Source organism: Mastigoproctus giganteus, chromosome 1 (genome assembly GCF_048544385.1).
Source record: "Mastigoproctus giganteus isolate SK-2022 chromosome 1, ASM4854438v1, whole genome shotgun sequence".
NCBI lineage: Eukaryota > Metazoa > Arthropoda > Arachnida > Uropygi > Thelyphonidae > Mastigoproctus > Mastigoproctus giganteus.
This window is the reverse complement of record NC_143575.1, coordinates 167,026,459-167,045,620: the sequence shown is the minus strand read 5'-3', so window position 1 is coordinate 167,045,620 and position 19,162 is coordinate 167,026,459. Positions and strand designations below refer to the sequence as shown.

Here is a 19,162-nt window from a genome sequence, read left to right as displayed (position 1 = left end):
AGCACCAAGGTTAAAAACCTTAAAAACTGAACTTAAGAATGTAAAATTCAAGTCCCTTAGATTAGTTCAAAACCAAGGCATCATTCTGGAAACAACAACAACAAAGTCAGATATTGAGTGTATTTCTGCTTTAGAAACCTTTACCACTGCTGGTATCTCTGCAGAAGCTCCTCGGAAAGGTAATCCTTCTGTGGTAATTTATGACATCCCTAAAGACCGTTCAAAAGAGGAAATACAAAAATCTGTACAATAAAAATTTAGCTGATTTTGATTTTACCCTCGATGAAATCAAGCAGGGTACTATATTCAGATTCACTACAAAGTCAAGATCCTCTTCATACGTGCACTGGGCAATAAGTTTCTCTCCAAAGATATATAACTGTATTTCATTGTTAGAAAGAATTTTCCTAACCTGAAGTTCCCGCAAACAGTGTCCATTTACTATAGTAACCAAATGCTATCTCTGTCTTGCTTTTGGTCACACTACACAGTATTGTACCACTCCTGTGGTAACTTATGTTTTAGTTGCCTATCAAATCCTAACTTTTTACCTTCTGTCCATATACTGCCCTCCCTCTGAGAATTTTAATAATTCCCTGAATTACCTGGAATCTGCATTAAACTTTTTGGGACCTAAAAATATCATAATCACATCTGATATAAATGCTAAATCTAGTATGTGGTTTAGTACTAGCTCCGATACAAGAGGCCAACTTCTGGAAGATTTCATAATTAATCATAACTTATCTATTGTTAACAGGCCGCAACAATTTACTGTTTTCAAGTTATTCATCGGAGTCAAATATCGATGTGACCCTAACTACTTATAATTTCAGTGCCGATATATCTGATTGGACAACAAGGGATCACCGAGTTATCTTTCTACATAACTCGCTCCAGTTCTTCCGATGAAAATTATACCCCTCAACCAGACCAAATTTTCAATAAAAAATATTAACTGGCAATCTTTGATACTTCAATTTGCATGGATTTTCCTGAGAAAGATACAGACATTTTTCAGGACTTTTCTGCTAATGAAACTGCAATTGCAATCCAAAGCGTGATTATTAAACCTCATACGTCTTCAAGTTAAAAAAAGATCAATTTCAAAACGTGTTCGTGGTGGTCCCAAGCACTCAACACTTGGAAAATCTGTCCATCAGACCCGTCAAAGATACCAATGAATCGACATTGGCCTTCTGCTGATGCGGAGCATTTTCACTCACTATATACATCTCTTAAAAAAAGATACATAAAAGCTATAGCTTCTCGAAAACAAGAGACCAGGATGAATTTCATCAACAGCTCTGGAAACGCAAACCCAAGTGGCCTTCTCTACAAAATCTCAAGGAACAAGACCTCTTCTTTAGAAGTTTTTGGTACTGTGGTCAGTCAGATGTCTCAACAATTCTGTTGAGACATCTGACTGGTCCGACTCTGTTAACACTATTTTGGACAGATTATTTCCAATCGATGACTCCTCAACTGACACACAAGCTCACTCAAACACTCATTCTGCAAACTCTGAATATAAATCTAGCAAAGCTGCTCCTCCATTTACTTCTGTGGAACTTAAAACTGTCACAAAGAAAATCAATAATAAAAAATGTCCAGGTCTGGATCTAGTAGAAAACGCTTAATTTAATAATCCTTAAGGATTATTAAATTAAGACCACAATTACTGATTAATCTTTATAATAAATGTTTGCAAGAGAGGGCCTCTTACCAGACATAGGGAAAACAGCATTATTAAAATTTATTAAAAAAATCTGACAAACCAGCTTTGGAACCAAAGTCATATAGACCTATCGCCCTTCTGGAAAATATAGGAAAACTGTTAAAACAGCTCATGGCTTTGCACCTTATGAATATCCTACAGTCACATAATTTACTGTCATCCAATCAATATGGTTCTATGGCAGGCAGGTCCTGCGAGGATGGCCTGGTTGAATTTACCTCTCATAACGAAAATTCAACATCTAAATACACTCTTGCTATTTTTGTCGACTTTGAGGGCACTTTTGATTCCCTCTGGTGGGAAAGTGCCCTTGAACGTCTCCGCACCAGCCACTGTCCTCAACTTTATCTTCTGTTCAGAAGTTATTTCAACAACCGGCATGTGCTTGCAAAATCAAAATTCTGTCAGGTCTCCAGGCAAGTGTATCAAGGGTGTCCCCAGGGGTCTACCATGAGGCCCCTCATCTGGAACACTGTCCTTTAGGAGTGGATTTCCAGATCTTTTGACAACACCAAATTAATTGCCTATGCCGATGATGTAACTATTTTGATCAATGGTCATTCTCGTGCAGCTATCGAAGTCTCTGCTAATGCCATTCTTGCAAATCATTATGGCTGGACTCTAGCCAACAAACTATCCATCAGTGCTTCGAAGACTAAATGATGATTTTTTGGCTCCTAATTAAATATTTAATGCCCCCACATGTCAAAGTTAATAAATGTTCAACTCCCAATTGTCACAGAAACCAAATATTTGGGTGTGATTGTGGACTGCAGACTAAATTTTTTCTCACACCTTATCATGTAACTGCTAAAATTAGAAATTTTACCGGTGCCATTGTGAAGCTAGAACTGACTGGGGTCTCTCATGCTGGACCATGCAGGTTTATTGCAATGCTGTCTCCTCCCTATGGCAACTTATGCCGCTGGTGCATGGCTCCACAGCGCAAAAATAGTTAAATTTCAAGTAAAACTAACTAGTTTACAGAGAACTACGCTCCTTAGTATGCAGAACCGTATCTACACTAACGTTACTAGTTATTGCTGGCAAGTTGCCCTTGGACCTACACCTAATATACAGAGGCCTCTGCTTTCACATTAAGAGACAGATTCCAACTGAATTTTTGAATATCACCATAGATCTTCAAACAGATGTTAAGCGTGAAAGAGTTAGGTGTTGGAACAAACTTTTAAATACATGGCAATCACATTGGGACACCACATCTCTGGGTACTGTCACTAAAGAATTTTTCCTGAAGTTACCTTCATGTCAAGCAAGAAAATTAAAACCTGGTTCTCTATGGATCTGCACACTTCTTATTTATTAACAGGACACAGATCACTAAATGAGAAATTATACAAATTTAGGTTATCCCAAACTGATCTTTGTGCTTGTGGCAGAATTGAAAATTGGAAACACATCCTCCATGAGTGTCAACTGTAAAACAACATAAGAGATGGTTTATCTAAGTCAGTTGAAAATTTCTCTCCCGGTCAAGAGAGAAATTTCCAACTGACTCTTAGTTCAAAACATTAATGCTTTTCATGCCCTCCAACTATTTGCCCATGATGTCTATGCTAGAAGACTATCTCTAACTTCTGACTTATATAGTGCAACTTCTGTTCCCATGGACACTTCAACAACAACTACAGCTTCATTGACCACTTCTGCATCTACTTCATCATCAGAAATAGTGCATCACCTGAAATAGTGTAAACTCGGGATGCAACAACACTACACTTGGAATGAGTTCTTCTGTTGTTGTTATTTGGTTTATAGGAGCATTAGCAACTAAGGCCATATTGCTCCAGAGATATGCGGTGGTCATTCCCTGTCCTTTCCACATCCTTCGTATTTGGTGGCTCATGGGCTCAAACCCTGGTCTAATCAAGAAGTGTGTGCTACGCACTGCTGCTCCTACCCACCTGGCTACAGAGGTGCCACAGTTCTTCTGTACCACCCTCTCTATCTTCTAAGGGACAATCTCCTACTATAAAATACACTGTCAAGATAGACATTCAACTTGGCTCCACGGCTACAGAAAAAAAATTTATGTATCTATAGACTCAGTGATCTATTTAGTGTATAGTGCACGAGCTATCCTGTGGTCCCTACTCACATGTTCCCACTGTTGTATATATTTACATGTACGACTGTGTATATACTTAGTCTTGTATATGTATTACATGTGCTATACGTGTGTGTTTTGTTCAATAATGGTTTTTTCATAGTACGTCCTCAAATTCTGAGGACTTTTATGAGATGTTCTAGGAAACATGTTTTGTTCCACAGGTACAAGGCCAATATTTATGTAGCTGTATAGATTTACAGTAGCTGTCTACAGTATTAAGTTTAGTGTAAAAACTACACTGAGGCCAACTAATCTTATAATGCCCTTCTGGGATGATACTGAATCTTGTCAACATTTATGATAATTGGCCCTTTGGCTGTCTGTTTTCTTGCATTGGTGTATGTACACATGATTTGGGTATGTGAACTGTAAATTTATATGGTCCTCAAATCTTGGGGCACTACCATTATATATTATTACCTTTTGTGCTCATTGTCTATGTCTAGACAAAACAAAAACAGCTTGTTTCTTATAAGTTTGTTTACACTAATTAGTCAAATGTTCTTGCTTAGTTACTATGTATGTTCTGTTTTTTTTTTCCTGGCCTTTGACAAAGCTCTGTATCTGTAGAGTGAAACAAGGCAGAGATGAATTAATGTTCCAGATGCCGCCAAAACAATATATACATACATAGTCTATATCACTGCACACCATCAGGCATCTCTCATATCGTGAAGTTGTACTTCATAACTGGGCTGTCACTATTGCAATAGTAGGATACCTGCCCACCCACCGAGGAAAAGCCAACAAGCTTTGAAACGGTGCCATCTGGGTGGTGGTATCCGCCAAGAATAACTAACAGTAGTCTTTTCCACTGGTGAAGCTTTACTTATTCGAAGTAGTACAATACCATGGCAACTCATTGTGAAGACATTCATAATATGAAATATAATGAAAATGATGCCAATTTAATTAATTAATTTAACTACTTTGGTAGATGGTACGATCAAAACTGATACCTTTGCACTAACCTATATGTTAGTCATTCTACCTCGTAGCACGAGGCCTTTGCCCTTAAGTATTTCATAGACTATAAAAAATATTGTTGGAAAACCTGTGGCGATTTAAAAGTAATCTCTTTGTTACTTGGACTAGCTGGTTTTACTAAGTACTGTATTGTTGTTTCCTGTGTTTATGGGATAGTCAAGCAGTAGAACATCATTATATTGTGAAGGAATGGCCCATCAGAGAAGAATACATTCCGGGAAACTCAACATCAAATGCACGACTTTAGTAAAACCTGAAATGGTGCTTCTCCCGCCTTTGCACATTAAGTTAATGGATAAAAATAGTGACGGTTTTGAGCACTTAAAGAGCCAATTCCCAAAAATTAGTGATGCAAAGTTGAAGGAGGGTATATTCGTAGGCCCAAAATTAGACAACTTTTAAAGGATGAAATATTTGAAACTAAACTTAACGCCACTGAATTAGCTGCATGGAAATCTTTCAGACCTGTTGTTAGCGGGTTTTTAGGGAATAAAAATGTAGAGAACTATAAAGAGTTGATAGAAGAATTGTTGTATAACTATCAACAGTTACGATGCTGAATGTCACAGATGATAAAAGTTCCTACATTCGCACCTGGACTTCTTTCCAGACAACTTGGGATCTGTCAGTGACAAGCAGGAGGAATGATTCCACCAAGATATCCACACTATAGAGCAGAAGTATCTAGGAAGATGGGATCCAGCAATGAGGGGCAACTGTTGCTGGTTTCTGATAAGGGAGGACCATTCTGCTCGTAAGATGAAAAAATAACTAAGTAGTACAGTTTCCTATTTTTGCCACCACTTTTGTGGGTTAATTGCTTACTTAAATCCAAATAGGGGATTATAAGTTTAAAGATGTTATTTTTTTATCCATTTGGAATGTTTACTGGTCGTAATTTCTATTTCAAGCAATTAATTTACAAGGAAAGTAGTCAAGTACATTTAGATAAATAAAACTTCACAATTTTTGTAAAAAAAAGAAGCATGAAGCATAACATGAAAACGTGACGTGCTACGAACTTTCTACTGTCATTTTCATCACATACAATTTAGTCAAAATCAGTTGACTGCGTTCATGTCATCAAAAAAAAAAAAAAAAAAGTTTAAAATTGTTGGCTAGTGTTATTTACCACAATTAAAAAAAAACTCTACAATTCCACTGCATTACTATTTACGTGCTACGATATTTGTGCCAAAACACCGATACAAAAGCTCTGCAAATAGTAAGTCGTAACTTACAAAATCTCCAGCTAAATTTAAAAATAAGTTAAGGAACGTGATTAAGACTATTAAACTATTTGCCAGCAAAATTTAATATGTTAATTAACCAAAAAAGGTTGTAAAATTTTTCAAAAAGTTATCTATTCCCATGAGCTCAAAATTGGATAGATTCAGTAAAAAAAAAAAAAAAGCAACAAAAGAGATAATCAAACCTCTCATCACAATTTTAAGAGTATCCTTATATTCAAGGGATGTTCCTATTACCTCTATTCAACTGAAACCTGAACAAGCCTGGGTGAAAAGCTGTTAACACATACAATGTTTTACTTGTAATTTTTTTTATAAATTTAGTTTATCATTTCATTAAATTTATTTGTGACTATTATTTTCTGAAAATATTACTGTGATACTGTAATTTGGAAAACTGTTATGAATATAAATTTAAATTTGCCCCATGGTTCCCTTATTTTAGACTTGTATGGTCCAATGATGGGATCTGGGAAGGATCCTGAAATGTCATCTTTGTAACAAGTTTAGGAATTAGGTCAAAAGGAATAAATAAATTAAATAACTATGCACTACCCAGGTGGGAAAATAGTGGTTAATTTCAAAATTAATCCATGGATAATCACCATGTGGTATCATTTCCAAATTATATTAGAAGAATGCTTGATATATATGAAACACCTGTAAAATTTTTTATGCAAGAGAATGCAATTCATTTTTAGGTAATTATGCATATTACTGTAACAAACAATACAATGTTACAAATTTCAAGCAATGAAATACCTTAGCAAAATTAAACTTCCTAACTATAGTATTTACTCTGGCCAATAGAAATTAGCAAATAAGGTGCTTAGATATCAAAAGAAGGAATGGGTAAATATAGAAGGTAAATTGTCTCATTTTCTTGATGCTACAAGCTTAGCTATTTTTTCTCCAGTTAGAGGAGTTCAAATACAGTTATTCTATCTAGGGTGCTGTTCATTAGTATTTTGTGTAGGGACGAAAAGTTGATAAAAACACCACACACGACCATTAGATCAGGTCATCTATGCACAGCAAGATGCTCCAGAAGTAATCAAGACAATTTACCCTCAAATTCATCAAAATCCTCCCAGAAAAATTGAGGCCAGGAAATATTAATATCATCCATTACTAAAGATTAATTAAATTAGATATAGGATTGTGTGCTGGAAAATTAGTATCTGCCACTTTATTGATGGCAAACATTAGCATAACATGGCATAGGATCACATGGAAGATCCATATCTGCCATTCTGTCATAAAGGAAGTCATGAGGGTGCAGGCAAAACTGTTAATGCAGCAGTACGTAATAAAGTCACATACTGCTGCAGTAACAGTTTTGACTGCACTAGAAGGATTAGAATTACATATGTTATCTTTGACTCATTGGAGATCTGCATTTAAGGAATTGGTGGTAGACAGTCGAGAAGTAAAAGTTGTTTGTGCAGGGCAAGGTTCCTCAAACTGGAAGGTTGAATGCAATATGCTATCAACAAAAACTATGAACAGGATTTGCAATCACTGGAAGGTCCTTAATATACAAGAGTAAAAGAGTGGGAAAATGAACTGAATCTTGGGGAGCACTAGCAGAGAAGTTGAAAGAGAGAGCCATCTACTATCACCTGCAGAAAGTGGTCAGAGAGAAAACTGGATACCCAACGGCAAAAAACGTCAGCAGTCCATAAGATGGAAGCTTGCTTAGAAGACCTTTATGCCCAAACACAAAGGCCCACATGAAGAGTAACTGCTTCAGTTTCAAAATTTTCCAATAGAATTTTTCCACGAACCCATAGGCAAGATAAACCAATATATTATTACCAATGGATTGACATTGATGGAATCCAGACTGGTAATCACTAATCAGATGGAAGGTCAAGATAGTTTGGGAGTTGTCAGTGTTAATGGATTTCTTCATTAGTTTGAAAAGGAACAGAGGCAAGTGCAATGGGAAAATAACTGGATGAGAGGGATTTGTCACCCTTTTCAAGAACTCACTCGATAAGAGCAAACTTCGAAGCAGAATAAAAAACATCAGTAGAATAAAAAAGGGTTAAAAAAAAAAAAGGTGATGCAGAACAGAAGCAAGCTCAGGAGCACAGGTTTTAAGGATACGTGGAGAAATGGCATCAGGACCTAGAGATTTCTTGATATTAAATCTTGTAAAAATTCTTCTGACAACCTTTTGGTATAAGATCACAAGAGGCACTGTATGGAGTATAGTGGGAGTGGCAGAAGGACAGTTAGCAAGATCATTAGTACAAGAGTTAGAAGAAAAGTAGGATGCTAATAAGTCTGCTCTGTCAACCATCAGATGGGAGTATAGATGGACAATAGTTGCGGCCAATAATTTTGGCAAGAGCCCAGAATGCTTCACTACTATTTGGACAACAAGCAAGTTTGCTACTCTAAGCCTGTTTAAAATAGTTTGAATTGATTAATAACTACTTTACAATTGGTACAAACTTTACTGTAGTTAGAAAATGAACTTGGAGATTTGAATGCAAGCCCACAGCGACAAGCAACATTACCTTGAACATTGTTTGCATATTTATTGGGAACAAAGCTTTTGATAGAGGCTGAGATTTTAAGGTGGGGTGTGAAATAAAGGATTTCATTCCTACAAGAATAATTTCATTGACATGATCTGAGCAAACACTGATATCAGAAGATTTAACACAGTAATCCACACACAAAAAAAGAATACAAACCTCACAGATCATCCCAGTTTGAATTCTTGTAATGCCAAAGAACACAAGGTTGAATATGGCCACAAGAGAAAGACTCCACTGGATAAAGGATGACCACCAAGTTGTGATCTGAGGTGCCTAGAGGAACAATCACCTTAACGTACTTTGAACGGGTGTCTGTGAGAAAAAGATCAATACTGTTTGGTATGTGCTTAGGATTGTTACTCTGGTAGGTAAATGACCATTCTATGCAAGGTCATTAATAATTGCAAAATGCGTCACCATCTCTACTAGTTGGATCTGGGTGACCAGAAAACTGAAGCTAGCTGGAGTTGTGAACACTAAAATCACCAAGAAAATTTGCCTCACTGTTAAGAAAGTTGGATGAACATCAAGTTTCGAAGAAAGGAAGTCAGAGTTCCCAGCCTTGCTCAAAGTAAATTTCATCAGAGCAGGAGCTCATGAGATGATACTAGTGATATTGTAACTGTAACAGTCTGAAGTGATTACTCATTACAGCAGCAACCAGTATTTCATTTGGACATTGCAAAAATAACTTACTGACCTGGCAGACTGAAAGACTAGGTAAAGACAAGGGTTACTGAATAATATTACTGAATTTTGTTTAGCAACATATTAATATATAAATTCTATAAGCAACAACAGTTTTCCCATTTCTTTTATGTTAGTTTTAAAAAAAAAAAACTTGCATAACTGTACTTAACTGTACTGTGTATAAAAATTTTCCAATAATCCATATAATGGCAATTCTATTCATTAATTAATAAAAAGCAGAATTAAAAATGTGTTCCCACTCAACTTGAATAGGAAATGGGATAGACAAATAACAAAACGTGCAATGCAACAAAAAAAACAAAAAACAGTAATGTAAATGATATGTACACAAATGTACAATGTATCATGAATAGCCATCCACAAGAGACAAAATAAGGCATGACACACTGGGAAAGGATGTGTGTAATTTGTTGATGAGAGCACTACATGTTCAGGAAATAGACAAAGGAGAATTAATACAGTGGAAGTAGATATCTATTTTAAAAACTGTTCCTGAAAGATCATCTTTGTACAATGCATAATGCATAGTTGATAATGCAGAAAGTGAATTATCGATACAATTACATCACAATAATGAAACTGGTTTATTTTATTATTAGTAGTAGTAATCTACTAGTAGTAGTAGCAGCAACAGCAGCAGCAAATGATGCATGAAAGCAAGCTTATACAGCAAAAAAAAAAAACGTACACATTTCACCTGTCCATCCCCTATAACTGTTTATCTAGTCCTTCCTTGAATTCATTCAAACTATCCACCTCTACAGCACCAGACAGGAATTTGTTCCAACAAGCAATCACTATCTGGCTGAAGGCAAATAATTTTCACACATCCAATCTGCAACCCTTCCTCAATTTGAATTTATGTCCCCTCATATGTGCAGTCTGAGCACAAGGAAGGATTCCATCAGCATTGAGCTTACTCAATCCATTTGAGGCCTTAAACACTTCAATCAGATCTCACAGGTGCCTAGTCTCCTGATGTTGCAATTTTCAGAACTCAAGCCTATCTTGGTAAGCAAGCCCTTATGTTGCCCTCATTCTTGTTGCTCTTCTCTGCACCTATTTCAACATATCCAAGTCCTACATAAAATGAGGCTTGCAGACCTGTATGCAGTATTCATGATGTGGCCTAACCACTGCCTTATACAAAGGGAAAATCATCTCCCTGCCCCTGCTCGCAAAATTCCTGTATATCATACATAAACCCCCATGAGCTGTCTACAGGGAACTTCATATCTGACTGTACGATTACCCACAGGTCTTTTTCATTCTCCACTGCCCTGAATGTGGTACCACACAGCTCTTATGCTAATCTGGGATTGCTGCTTACCACATGAAGTACCTTGCATTTGTCAATATTAAATTTTAGTTACCACTTCTCAACCCATCTCCATAATTCAAAGGCTTAGTCAGACGTTAACTATAAAATTGCATTTTTGTTTTGAGACAACTTTAGTTTAACTTATACAAATAACAACGCATATCGTGTCATAGAAATGTATTTCTCTAATAGTTTACAAGTCAGCTTGGGCTGTAAGCATATTTCCGGTAAACCACGAAAATGTCAAATGACTTTTTCTTGGTTAATTTCAAAAACATTTACTACAAAATGATTTTTTAATTAATGTTGTCTGACACTAAACCCTTGAATTTGTCTAGATCTTGTTGCAGTAACATACTCCAGTTACTGTGATTAACTTCCCTGCTACCCTTCATGTCACCTGCAAAGTTAGACATTCAAAGAACAGATCAGTTATTTTGAAAGACTTCATTCACAAAAATAAAATAAACCAGTGGTTATGGTAAACTATACATTTGGGAAACTTTTGCAGATTACACAAGTATAGGAGAACACCTAAAACATAATGAAAAAAAAAGGTAAGAATAAAACTTATGAAATTGTAGAACACCTGTAAAAAGATTAATAAATGTTCACTATCATCAGGAATGAAAGGAATTTTTACCAAAAGAAAAAGAAAGGCCATTTACATTAGAAAATTTACACAATAAATAGAAATAATGGTAGAGAAATTAAAATATTTAGAGAGGACTATTCAGACACCAGTTATAATCATTTTTTACATGCAGTTCCTGTAAGATAAATATTTATGTCAACACCGAGTTAACTGGCTTAGTTGATAATGCATGAATACCTTGCTAAAGTGTATTTAAGCACTTATGTATTGTTCTTTGTCTCTTGTATGGAGTATCAGTGTATGTGATCAAGGAATTAGCAATAGTTCTGTAACAATGCTAAAAATAAATCAATTTTATTATCATGAATAAGTCACATTCTATTGATGCAAATAATCCTGTAACTACGATGTGGTTACAAAAGAACTGGATGCAAAAATTTAATTTTGATATCATATACTTGGATTTCAGGAAAGCTTTTGACACTGTTGCACATGGAAGATTATTGTACATATTGGAGTAGTATGGTATTAAGGGCAAGTTGCTACAATGAATAAAAGTGTGTTTGAGTTGTAGAAGACAGAGTAGTAATCAATGGACACTGCTATTCATGGACTAATGTTATTAGTGGAGATGCCCAGGTTTCTGTGTTAGGCCCACTATTTTGTATGTTTATCAATGATATTGATGATGGTATATCAGGCTTAGTGTCGAAGTTTGCAGATAAAAGTCGACAGGGTTGTCAATGACAGTAATGGCAGTGTACTACTGCAACAGAATCTAGAAAATTTGGGCAGATGGGCTGAGAAGTGGCAACTGAAGTTTAACATTGACATATGCAAAGTACTGCATATGGGTTCAAATAACCCTAGAGAAACATACCAACTGTGTGGTACTACACTTAGGGTGATAGAAAACGAAAAGGACCTGGGAGTAATTGTGCAGTCAGATATGAAGTTTTCTGAGCAATGCAGACATGCTGCCACAGCAAGCCATGGGGTTGTCAATGATATACAGGAATTTTGTTAGTAGGGAAAAGGAGGTGATTATCGCTTTGTATAAGGCAATGGTCAGGTATGGAGGCATCATTTTAGGAAAGATGTAGAGTTGCTTCAGCGTGTACAGAGAAAGGCAACAAGATTGGTGATGGGAATGAAGGGGTCCTCTTACCAAGAAAAGCCTAAGTTCTGCAAATTGCAGCATCTGGAAACTAGGCACCTGCAAGGTGTATAAGGCCTTGAATGGGTTGAGCATGCTGAATTCTGATGGGATTCTTCCACTTGCTCAGATTACAAACCTGAGGGGGGCATAAATTCAAGTTGAAGAAAGACAGTTGTTGAACAGATGTGTGGAAATTTGCCTTTAGCCAGCAGGTTGTTAATTGCTAGAACAAATTCCATCTGTCAGTGTGGAAGTTGATGGCTTAAATAAATTCAAGAAGGAAATAGACAAACTTTTAGAGAGAATGGATGTGCAAAATTTTTTTTTTTTGGCTGATGCTACATAAGCACATATGCTTGCTTTCTTGTATCACATGCCTCCATTACTATTACCCACAAATGGCTCGTTTAAAATCATGTTAAAAAAAGATCTTACTCTGTTTTTAGTGTTTTTATAGAATTATTTAAAAAGTAATAAAGCAACTGGGGGAATTTTCAGTCTCCAGAGAAGCAAATTGGCCTCGGAACATATACTTCCACAGACACATTACCATATAAGCCGACTATCTTGTTCATAGTCACTCTGTGACCAAGACAGTCAATTAAAAAAAAAAAAAAACACGGCAAAACAACTAAATTTATATTTTTTACATATTTAAGAAAATATATATGATAAAAAAAAGTATAAAATTTGTATTATATAGTCAGTTTATCTCGCTGCATGGGGCCTAAATTTCTTGGTATATGCCCCTAATCATCACCATTATTATCTGGCTCCATTATGAAAAACAGTCTGGATCTGTCACCTAGAGTTTTGTCAATGATAATAGGAATTTTGCTAGCAGAGACAAGGAGGTGATTATACCTTTGTACAAGGCAATTTTCAACACAACTTGAGTACTGCATACAAGTGTGGAGGCCTCATTTTAGGAAGGATATAGAGTTGCTAGAACAAGAACAGAGAAGGACAACAAGATTGGCGAGAGGAATGTAGGGGTTCTCTTACCAGGAGAGGCTTAAATTCTGTCAGTTGCAGCATCTGGAAACTAGGCACCTGCAAGGTGATCTGATTGAGGTATACAAGGCCTTGAATGGTTTGAGCAGGCTCAATGCTAATGGGATACTTCCACTTGCTGAGATTAAGAACCTGAGGGGACATAGATTCAAATTGAGGAAAGACAGTTACAGAATAGATGTACGGAAGTTTGCCTTTAGCCAGAGGGTAGTTGATTGCTGGAACAGACTTCCATCTGTTGTGGAAGTTGATAGCTTAAATAAATTTAAGGCTGAACTAAACAAACATTTAGAGTGACTGGATGGGTGAAATGAAAAGGGTTTTTTTTTTTTTGGCTGATGCTCTATAAGCTTGCATCATATGCCTCAACTAATGCTAAAAACACTAAGCTTACAGGTCCCAAATTTTTAAGTCATCCCATAGTACTTAACAACAATGAAATACTTAAGTTAAATTGTTTCCTTTATGTGCTGCAGTATGGTCATCATTAGAACAGCAGAATTATTTGGAATGGCTGGGCCCTTTTGTATAGGGTTAAAGAACCTTTCTTAAAATGTATTAGTTGTAATAATAAATAAACAAACAAAATCACATAAGTAAATTGGGGCCTGTAAATAATCCATACAGTGAGATAATAAATGCAGGTGGACTTGCCACCTCTACAAAATCTTTGACCAACATATTATTGAGAAGGGGGAGGAAGAAGTAAAAAAAAGAAGACAATTTCGATTTTTAAGCACATTTTTTAAGATTATCTTGTAATGAAAAAAATTTATTTGCAATGTAATTTATTAGGAAAAAAATATTAAGAATTGTTGTACATGATACGAATATTACACATTCTTTATATACATTAGGTATATATGCTTTATATACGTTACATATATTCTTTAAAAAGAAAAAAAAAAAAAAACTACAACTAGGGTGTCAAACTTAATTCGGCATCCGGTACAAATTCTTACTATTAAGGCAGGCGGGATAAGATAAGGAAAAAAAATAATAATAAAATATAGTCACTTATTTTATTACAATTGTTGAAAATTTTAAATATATGTACTCTAATACACTTTTACAATATAACATTAAATATAAAAAATGAGAAGTATCCAAAATACAAATATTACAAAACATAAATTACTGATTTGACATATGTCCGAAAAACTGTTGTGTTATATTATTTGTACTTTAATTTTCTAACTATATTGCTGATTTTATAAATATTTTCGGAACTTGTGTGGGCCAGATTGATATTATATATTTGTTTGACATGTTTGACAAAGTTGTGTGAACCACTGCAGTTCACATTAAACTTTTTTTTAAAATTGATTCCTCTCATTTTGTCTCTAAATTTGTATTATAATGTTCAGCATTACTAACATATGCTGTAATTACACGATAATTATTATTTTTAGCAAAATTAAATAAGTTCTGTGCCTAGAAGTCTCTCACCGGACACTAGATTTATAGCTTAAGTCACAGACAGGGCTATGCAAAGGTACATGGGGGCCCGGATGCAAGAGGTTAAGGGGCCTCGTTTATTTCTGTTAAGACCTTGATGGCTCCCTCGATTCGGGGGCCCTGATGTGGCCATTCGGTGCAACCCTTCATTTGCACGGCCCTGGTCATACAGAATGATAGAGGAAAAAGGTCTGTTTATTCATTACATTTCGAGGGGAGTGATAGATCTACAAATCACTCCTCTCGAAATGGTTGCTATCCTTGTCCAATAACTTCAAATTAAATATATGTTAAACAGTCAAAATTGACTCTTGATTTTTAAGGAGTCAAAATTATAATACTACTGTATCAGCAGCCCACAACCAATTATTATCACAAGGTTCAAGTGTACTGCGAACTTCCTAATAAAATGTCTTATCGAAATTATCTAAATGGGCAAACACTTGTTTTAGTATTATGCAACACCTTTAACTGCTCATTGGTCTGATCTTTACTAATACACGTCCTTGGAGAAAACTAAGAAAAGGGTATCTAAACCAACTCGTTTCTTTGATCTTACCGAATTCGATCAAATCTTTACAAAAATAAACTTTTTTTTTTTTTTTTTCATAATCTTGTTTTTCAACGTGGAAAATCTGATGAGCGATGACTTAAAGTTGCGGAAACATAGACTATGTATATACTGTACTTCCCAGCATTCCACACACGATGTTAATATTGCAATTATTAGCCTAAGGCATACAGAGAGTAAACTGTCAACATACCTTTCCAGTAGCCTTCTTGTAGCGAGTGATAGCAAGGTCCATTAACTCTCGAACAAGAATATCTCCCTTTCCACATGGCACTACAACACGAATATTATCAAAATAAACGGTCACTTTCATTTTCACCCTCCACACAGAAATACAATTATTTTCTCTAAAGTGATTTCGACGATGTTTTAATATATTAACACATTCCACACTCTTCAATGTCATCCGCGGTTGGGTTAGACACTAGAAGCGTTAATCCAGATTTATTTCCAACCCACGTGTCGAAAAGTTCTCTAAACATCTTCACAATAAAATTTTGCCGCCGTCGTTTCTTCATTTTTGTTTCAACACACAATGCCATATATTAAACCAAATAAACAAGAAAACCTACACAATAGTTGCGAAAATTAGGCTTAACACTCCCAGACCGTTGAGAATGGACGGAACACCTGAACGATTTCACCGTTGGAAGGAACAACTACTTTAGGTTTTAGCCCATATTTCTTTTAAGCGGGACCCCTTGTGCACATTTTTCATGCAACGAAACGTCACAATGCCTGGAATGAAAACATTCTCATTTTCTGGCTCTCTATATATACCAGAATGTCTATAATTTCTAAAAAATAGCCGCATAGAATAGCAGCTTGCGTGCACGGATCACTACTAGCAATGCAACGTTCCATTTGTCGACGTTAATGCAAAAGTGAGAAGCCACGCTACATCCATAATTCCCTGATTGGTCGAACTTCAGAGCGTAACCTGATGAGTGCAGCCTATAGCAGCAACAACAAAAACAGGTGGTGCTTTTCGGCGCAATATTCCAAGGTACGGACTGCATGGCAGCATGTATGCTCTAAGCAGTGGTAATATTTAATCAATTATTGCAGATGAACGCTTGTAACTTATGTTTTTTTTTTTAAATGTGGAGACGTGCTGTATCTGCTCCACACACAAAAAAAAAAAAAAAAAAATCCCACATCCCAGTAAAATTTCTCAAACAGTTAATAATGATATAAATTCTGCATTACTGTCTATATGTGGAGATGTGTTGTATCTTACGCAAGGTGACCCCTAAACGTTAGTTTATCTCCGCCATGGTTCTCTGTGATGATATACAAGAATCTATAAAATGGCAGGAAATGAGTGTAGTGTTATGTTTGCGTTGTTGTGTTGTTTAGCTATTTCTGGCCGCTTTGCTACCAGGAAGGCTGCTTTCCAGTACCTGTCCACGCCACGAGGAGGCGGGCTCAACTATACACGCACTAAACTAAATGTAATATTTTAAGCACCCATAAGAATAAGCGCAAGTCTTTATATTAATGTCTATATATTCATACAAGCAATGCCAAATAGGCCACACCGCACTAAAATCCTGTTCCACTGAGGGATCTATTAGGTAGCGATCGTGGAGACCGCCTCCCACCCCGAGCCATAGTAAATTGTAAGAAATCAGGGGTCGAAAAGAAAAAAACTTACAAAAGGGAATGCTTTTTTCATAATCGAAGTCTAGTTTTTAATAATCGAGTATACATGACATTCAGCGCCGCAGCCAAATATTTTGTTTGGGGGAAGAGGCTTGTGCATCCCACATCGGTAACTTGAGACAATACTACAGTAATATAATGTAAAATAAAATGTTCATGATAACATTGGCGATGCGCGTGGCTAACCGGAATGGTGTTCCGGAGCCAGTGGCGGGTGCAGAGTAAGAGCACCGGGGAACGTGCCCCCCCCCCCCAATCGTTTTTCTGAGAATTCCCTTTAGCTACAAAAATATATATATATATATATTTTTTTTTTTTATTGTTAGCATAGGATTTTATCTATTTTTGCATTATGGCTCAGCTGTTTTCAGTTGGCAACACTGATGCTAATGTGATCGCCATTCTAGTTCAAGACGTCACGCAGTTGGTCGTACGTAATGTTTACTTCAAAGTAATTCAGAGCGCCTGTGTCGGCCAGTCACGTTATGATTGAGTGTCATATTTGTTCTGTTCTGTGCATTATTTTGTGCCTTGTTTGTTTGTGCACAAACAAGACACAAAATGGTGTCCCCCTATCACAAATGGTGCCCCTCAGTGTGAATGCAGAGCGTTTGCACCGGAAGGGGGGGGAAGAGGAAGAATTTCAGGGGAAGTATTTTAGAAATTCAAGATTGATTCATATTAAATTATAGCTTAATTTTTCATTTAGACAAAACTAAACCGTGGTTCAACGAGTACGTATTTAAAACAGGTGTTTGTGGCTAAGCAAAAGGCTTATGGGAGATGGAAAAAATCAGGATTGAATGAAGACTTACCGACTACAAGAAAAAAAGAGCCATTTTCTTAAAAAAGAAACGACATTCATGCTACGAAGAGGTTATTAGAAAGTTTCGACCTTCGAAAAGAATCGTGAGCAAAAAGGCCGCTAAATTTGAAATGGAAGAAACCACATTCGGACACTGGGCTAAGGAGTGCTTCGAAAGGCTGCCAGTTGAAGGTAAAGCAAAAAATGTCCAAGGATATCAGCTGGAGAATACGGCACAACATATTTTAGCGAGAGGAGGCGCTTGTGAGAATGCTTTATCCACAGTCGCTATTTCTAGAGATCTCATCAATGCCATTAATTCCTTGCCTACCAAATCTACGATTGGCCCCGACGGGTTTCCTATCTTTATTTTAAAAATATGCAGTGCCTATATTGTTGATGTGCTGTTGCACATTTTCCAAAACATCCTGAGAGATGGAGTCCTCCCCCAGAGATGGGATCACTATTTTGTGCGGCCGGTGTCAAAAAAGAAGAACCCTAAGGCTTCTTCAGACTTTCGACCTATAACCATCAGTTGTTCTCTTTTAAATCTTTTTGGAAAAGTCATCCTTCCTGCTTTAACCCAACAGTATTTTGCTCACAGGCCACTCCACCTCCATACCGTAGTGCCCAGACGATCCACTACTACTAATCTGTTGGAGACTCTCTTTTTCATTAAATGAAAAAGCCCAAATTGATCACATTTCTTGATATAAAGGCAGTTTTCGATAATGTGTCGTTACCTGCACCCGAAAACATATTGAAAGTTTATTTCCGCATTGAGGGCAAACTATTACAGATCATCAAGACCATTTTGAAGCCAAGGCACCTAATTGTACAACACCAAGAATTCCGTGCAGAATACACCCTCACTTGGGGCATCCCTCAGGGAGGTGTTTTATCAGCTTTGCTCTTCGTTGCTGCCCTGGAGCCTTTTCTGGCGGGGAATCAGAATTTTATTTCCTACGCCGATGACATAAAATATTTTGTTGTCTCTAACGAAGGATCTCTGGTGTCCGACGTCAATTTCCATGCCAACGATAAGCTGTATGAACTGGAGACATACCTACGCAAAATCGGTTTGTGGTTAAACTCAGACAAGTCAGCACAACTGACAATTATTAATAAGAAGACAAAAAATTAAATCAAATTATCTATTAATGGAGCACTGGTTAAGAAAGTCAACTCATACACCGACCTAGGAG

General features: G+C 36.4%; 1 protein-coding gene across 4 annotated transcripts in view; it reads right to left on the bottom strand.

The window, feature by feature from the left end:
- Positions 1-16,305, bottom strand: part of baz (par-3 family cell polarity regulator) — a 760,042-nt gene extending 743,737 nt beyond the window's left edge. For all 4 annotated transcript variants that reach the window (XM_090374871.1, XM_090374873.1, XM_090374874.1 and 1 more), the window contains exon 1: positions 15,681-16,305. In XM_090374871.1, the coding sequence (XP_090230997.1) occupies positions 15,681-15,893 (213 nt within the window). In that variant the 5' untranslated portion in view covers positions 15,894-16,305. The remainder of the gene's footprint in view (positions 1-15,680) is intronic.
- Between the last annotated feature and the right edge of the window lie 2,857 nt (positions 16,306-19,162).